Below are 5,731 nucleotides of genomic sequence, written 5' to 3'. Positions count from 1 at the left end.
ATTCATGATAATACTCTTACAAACATGTTAAAATAATTATCTAAAACAGAATAATAATAATAATAATAATTATTATTATTATAAAATATAGTAGTAGATGGTTATTACATATTTTGAAAAATAAGTGGAATTTCACTACGGTAAAAAAGAGACTAATTATTAATGTGGAACAAAATATATCATCCATGCAACCTACCATATTACAAGAACATGAAATTAATTCAATATTTTCTCTTTAAGAAATTAAAACTAAGGCAATTGTAAATACGGACTTGATATCAACATTGTTTGGTCATTTATTATTCCGTTACATGCATATATTATATACTCCTACTTTAGAGAGATACCATAAAAAAGTTGAACTATATGGAGTTGCATAGTTTAATTCTTCTATAAAAGCTATCAAATCAAAAGCAAAGGCACAAAGATAAAGATAAATAAAATGGCGTTGAAATTGTTATATTTAGGGACTCTCTTGATGTTAGCCAATGTTGTAGAGATCAAGGGTAGCAATTTGAAGCCCACGGTTCATGATACAGAGAAACCCGTATCAATGATAATTGGCGAGAAATCGCCAGATAAAAGAGGTCCGTTCGCGGAGAAACTCCGTCGAGCAACCAAGTAACAAAGACGGAAAAGTAAATTGCAGAAAGTAAAATACGATAAAAGATAATTGCATTCTTCAATGATTCCTTCAAAAGATAACAAAGGCTCCTATTTATAATGCTCCCTAATAACCTAACTTATTGAACAAGATAATAAAGATACGGAAAAGATATGGTAATATCATAATAGAGATATGGGAGATATTTCGGAAGATATAATCGTATCGTATCAACTCCCCCACGGTTAAAATTCACCTTGTCCTCAAGGTGGAAACCAATAAGCAACGAAGAGCATCGCGTATCCCCTCCTGGATCAAATGCAAAAGATTGACCCTTATCATTTTCGAGAATAATGCATGAAGAAGAGTGAGGAAACGTTTCCCCGTGACTTGCCATAATGCTCCCATCTTTTTCGGCTGATTGTGGATCTCCCAAGGCAAGTTCACCATTATCATTAAACTCGCGAATATTGCTCAAATTTGAATTAGAATCCGCTCCTTCGCGTGAAGCAACAATCCTTCCCTTATTTTCCGCTGCATGCAATCTATGGTAGTCAAACCTTCCTTCTTCATTTTGAATTTGCAAATATGACGTTTTGGAGCAGTCAAGGTTTCCAAAATTTTCGGCATTCATCTCACCTCCCCCTTCATCCAAGATTGCGACCAGATTCTTGCTAAGGAGGGCCTTAGCTTTGTGATTAGCCAAAGGAACCCTAGACTGCGCCGCCATAGGATCCGTAACAATGGACGGAGACGCATTCGCCGGAGCTGAAAACTGGTCGGACTTGGACAGAATCTGATTTCTATCACCCATGAAATGACCCTTCTTCTCATCTGTTACGCGTTGCTCCTCCAAATCTTTCTGAAAGTCTGACGCCGCATCCAATGACTTGATGGAAACATCGGTGATGTTATTGGGAACATCTTGAATGTCTTTGGGAACATCCGCACTCAATACCATCGTGAAAGTATTATCAATGTTCTCCTCGGTTATATTTTCATCATCAGTGTTCTCCTCAAACCAAGCGGTCAAACGGGCGAGCAGGGCGGCTTGGTCCAATCTATACACACGTAACTTCTCGTTGTAATCGTTTACGGCGGCTAGTTGGGCAGGGGAGAACGATCGAGCCATGCGGTCAGGATTATTGGGGAGATCACGTTGCTGCTCCGAATCAGTAAACTTTCTGGCCTGTAGAGGCAGATGTGTGGAGCCGGATTGTGGCGGGACAGCGGCAGGGAGCGGCGCTGTGAGGTGACTCAGTGATTGGTCGAATTGCAGTGGCTGTCCGGCCAAATGGTAACTCGGCTGCCATGGATGATATCCTTCGTGATGAGTCTGACGTTGTCCATAAAAATCTGAACAATGAGACGGAGTGCGTGGGGGCTGGTACTCCGGCTGACCTTGGTGATACACGGTGTCAGGATTTCGTTGGTGGACGATTTGGTCCATGTCGATGGAAATTTGTTGTCCGAAGGGTGTGATAAAGGTCTGCGTTTGCGGCTGATACGCGTGAGGCTGACGGGCAGCGGGCGTGCTCTGGTAGAAGGGATGGTATGGCTGCCACCAATCCACGGAGTCGGGCGGGTCTGGGTCTAGCTGCGGAGGGTACCTGTCCAGCTGGTCGAAGGAGGCACGGTCCTGCTGCCATGAGCGAGCAGCGACGTATTGGTTATGAGTGGGAGGCTGTTGGGCAGCGTAGAATTGATACGGCTGCTGCCAATCTGTGCAAACTAGCTGTCCGGACTGATAATCAGCATAGTTGCGTGACATCATGATGTAATTAGAGGATGAGAACCTAATGAAAGCACCAGATGATGATACAGAGAAACCCGTATCAATGATAATTGGCGAGAAATCGCCAGATAAAAGAGGTCCGTTCGCGGAGAAACTCCGTCGAGCAACCAAGTAACAAAGACGGAAAAGTAAATTGCAGAAAGTAAAATACGATAAAAGATAATTGCATTCTTCAATGATTCCTTCAAAAGATAACAAAGGCTCCTATTTATAATGCTCCCTAATAACCTAACTTATTGAACAAGATAATAAAGATACGGAAAAGATATGGTAATATCATAATAGAGATATGGGAGATATTTCGGAAGATATAATCGTATCGTATCAGTTCATGTGATTAATGCAATGACCGACCCGTTTCCAATTCAACTCAATCTTGCTATTCAAAGAGCCGATCATCTTCCAAGGCAAAGGCTAGAGACTTTGAAACAGGGTGAAAAGTTGAAGATATAGATCGTTATTTTTCTTGTGAATTCAGGCGAGGAGAAGGAAGGTAGTAGGGCTCAATTTGTTTATAAACTTATTTTCGACCCGTTGCGAGACGTTGCAGATACTAAATTGCAAACTAATGTATATTCGAAGGTTGATGATGTTGGAGTTTCTATAAGTTATGATAACAAGAATTATGGACTAAAGGATCATTGGAGTTAAAAAAAAAGAAATTAATTATGTTAGAAACTTCATCATGGTATTGTAGGTTATGATGCTCAACATAATGTCCTCATAGTATATAGTGAGCATTCAAATCGTGTTATTCCTACATATCTTCTTTATCTGTACTCGGTTTTCTAGTTATGAAGTTTGGAATAAAGTTATTAATTTGGTGGATATTATTATTATTATTAGGGAGATTTATGTCAAAAAATGAGATTAGCCTGTGTTAGATAATTGAGCATCAAAAGGGCATAGAAGAGATGAAAAATGAAATTTGAAAAATGTTAGTATTACTTAGAGTGGACGAAGAAAGTAATAAATTTATTAATATTAATCTTTGTAATACTACTATTATAATGGATTATAAAAGGTTAAAATAGGATTATAATAGGACACGTGCCGGATGAGATGGTGGTTGAGCGACAGATGGGCCTGATATTGTGGGTCCCGTGTTATTGTACCTGCCTTATCGTAGGTCCTACTGCTTATTTGTCCTGCTTCTATTGGGGATACATTTATTTATTTCAATTTAAATACTATAAAAATGAATAATCTTAATAATTTGTAGATTTCATGATATAATATTAATTTTAGATATTTAAAAAAAAGTGTATAAATAAATAAATATTACTCCCTCGAGTTGTGATCAATGTCGAACTCTTATTAAAGACCGAACTAGAGACCAAATTAAGGCCATCCATTTTCTTAATCTTGTGGTTAGGATTAATTTACCATTATTTCATTATTGTATTTAAAAAAAACTTGCTGAGGGGTATTTTAGGAAATCAATTTATTAACTCTCCTAAAATAAAATACGTGTTTCATCTCTCTCTCAAATCTTTGATCGCGGATTTCTTCGTTGATCTCCATCGATCTTCATCAATCTTCTTCCTGTAATCTCCTTAAATCTTCATTTATCTCCATCGCCGGACAATTTTGCTTACTCAATTCACGATCGTTTTGCAATTTCATCAATTCACGATCTGTAATTTCATCCATTGAATAGACGGCATTCCTTTTCATCTCCGATGTAAAACCAAAATCAGATTTCGATTTCTCTTCTTCTCGGGCATCATCGTCTGATCCGGCATTAATCCCATTCTGATAGAAGGGTTGGCGAGAGAGGGATTGTGTTTGTTTCAGCAACGAGCATCGGTTTAAGTGAGTCTCGAGATTATCCTCAAGCACGGAACTGGTAAAGACACCGCAAACATGAATGGAAATAATCGGTTAAGAGTAGCAAAATTAGAATAGATGAGAAGGGGATTATTACTGAGAAGGATCGATTGGGGCTGGAATCCACTGTGCGTCGGATCTCTGCGTGTGGTTCCCGCAGAATCTGGAGAATTGAAATTAGGAATTCATCAGCATTGCATATTCTAGTTGGGGATAAAGGTGTGGCTTGTGCAAGAAAGAGAGAGGTTACAGAGAATCGAGGAGAGGGGAATTAGCACAAAATCTCCTCTTCTTGGGGAGCCACAATTTGCAGTGTGTTGCCTCTGTCATTGGGTATTGCCTATTTTGGTGATTGAATTATGCAATTCCCCTAGTGTACAAAATAGGTAGCGGTCTCTCCCTTGGTGATTGCTATGCTGTTATTTTATTTAACTTGTATTATTATTGGCCATGAATTTGAAGACGAAAAAGTATAAAAATCATCGTTATTTAGATTTCTATATTATTTCATTCAACTAAATTTCGGGCAGTCCTCGAGAACTAGATACTCCTCCCACATTGTGAACTTGGGATAGCCCAGCGCGTTGTATTGGCTCATCGAAAGTGTTTTCACGTCAGCCTCGCTTCGGCCACTCTCCGCATGGAGCAGGTTGTTCTGGTATATGCCCGCGAACCGCTGGGTGGGCGGCAGAATCCTAGACCACTTCTTGTGGAGCTGTTCCGCGTCACGCGATTTGGCACCGCGAGGTTTGAACTCGTTGTACGCCGCTACGATGCGCTTCCAAAAGCTCAACGCGTTCTGATCGGTGCCCACTATGGGGTCGGATGTGGCGGCATCCCACGCCATCGCCACAACAACAGACTCCTCCTTGGTGTAGTGCGTGGCCTTTTGCCGTCCGGCTGGAAGTGAGCCGCTGGAAGCTCTGCCAGTCGCGAACCCAACGCCGCTGCCCGAGCCACCTCCGCCGCCGACATAGCCCGATCCGCCACCGCCACAGCCACCGGACCCCCCGCCTCTAGTCGCAACGGGCGTATCCTGTACGCCGGAACTAAGCAGATTGAACATCGTATCCAGTGCGTCTTGATCTGCCTGAGTGAAAGGAGAGCTGCTGGATTGGAAAGGGGTCTCTGGACGCGGATGGTGAAGGGCGTCGAGGTTGGGTCTGTAATCTCCAAACGCCGAGCGGCTCAGATTCCTCGGTAAAGGTTGGGGCGTTGGACTCGAAGACCTCCACGGCTGAGATGGTGGATGAGTTGGACTCGATGCCCAAGGCGGGGGAGATTGATTCCAACTCCATGGCTGGGACGGAGAGCCGCCATATCCCGACGGCTGAGAAGGATAGCCGCCATATCCCGACGGTTGGGAAGGATTGCCGCCATATCCCGATTCGTGCGAGCCGGGTGATTCGTCGTCTCCACCGTGCATTTTTAGAGAGTGAAAGTGTAGATAGTGAATGAAGGGAGAGTGCGCGAAAATGGTGAAAATGGATGGTAGAGAAGTG

General features: G+C 42.0%; 2 protein-coding genes across 2 annotated transcripts; both read right to left on the bottom strand.

Annotated features, from left to right (window-relative positions):
• Window positions 1-3,932: 3,932 nt before the first annotated feature.
• On the bottom strand, window positions 3,933-4,559 carry LOC121757433 (tRNA:m(4)X modification enzyme TRM13-like). The gene is made up of 3 exons (XM_042152981.1): window positions 4,480-4,559; window positions 4,327-4,392; window positions 3,933-4,245 (listed from the first exon to the last, which is right to left on the bottom strand). Exons 1-3 carry the CDS (start codon window positions 4,557-4,559, stop codon window positions 3,933-3,935), a joined length of 459 nt encoding a protein of 152 aa, XP_042008915.1.
• Window positions 4,560-4,740: 181 nt separating this feature from the next.
• On the bottom strand, window positions 4,741-5,295 carry LOC121757432 (glutathione S-transferase T3-like). The gene has a single exon (XM_042152979.1). It carries the CDS (start codon window positions 5,293-5,295, stop codon window positions 4,741-4,743), a length of 555 nt encoding a protein of 184 aa, XP_042008913.1.
• Window positions 5,296-5,731: the final 436 nt, after the last annotated feature.

This window comes from Salvia splendens, chromosome 12 (genome assembly GCF_004379255.2).
Source record: "Salvia splendens isolate huo1 chromosome 12, SspV2, whole genome shotgun sequence".
Classification (NCBI taxonomy): Eukaryota; Viridiplantae; Streptophyta; class Magnoliopsida; order Lamiales; family Lamiaceae; genus Salvia; species Salvia splendens.
Note: the sequence above shows the minus strand (reverse complement) of the source record. Positions and strands in the feature narration are given on the sequence as shown.

What these genes read in the sequence shown, in the direction of transcription:
- LOC121757432 (XM_042152979.1), bottom strand. Translation starts at nt 5,295, where the DNA reads ATGTTCAATCTGCTTAGTTCCGGCGTACAGGATACGCCCGTTGCGACT.
- LOC121757433 (XM_042152981.1), bottom strand. Translation starts at nt 4,559, where the DNA reads ATGACAGAGGCAACACACTGCAAATTGTGGCTCCCCAAGAAGAGGAGA. An exon ending in TCCCCTCTCCTCGATTCTCT is followed by an intron (nt 4,393 to 4,479) that starts GTAACCTCTCTC and finishes TCAATTCTCCAG; the next exon opens with ATTCTGCGGGAACCACACGC. An exon ending in GCCCCAATCGATCCTTCTCA is followed by an intron (nt 4,246 to 4,326) that starts GTAATAATCCCC and finishes TGTCTTTACCAG; the next exon opens with TTCCGTGCTTGAGGATAATC.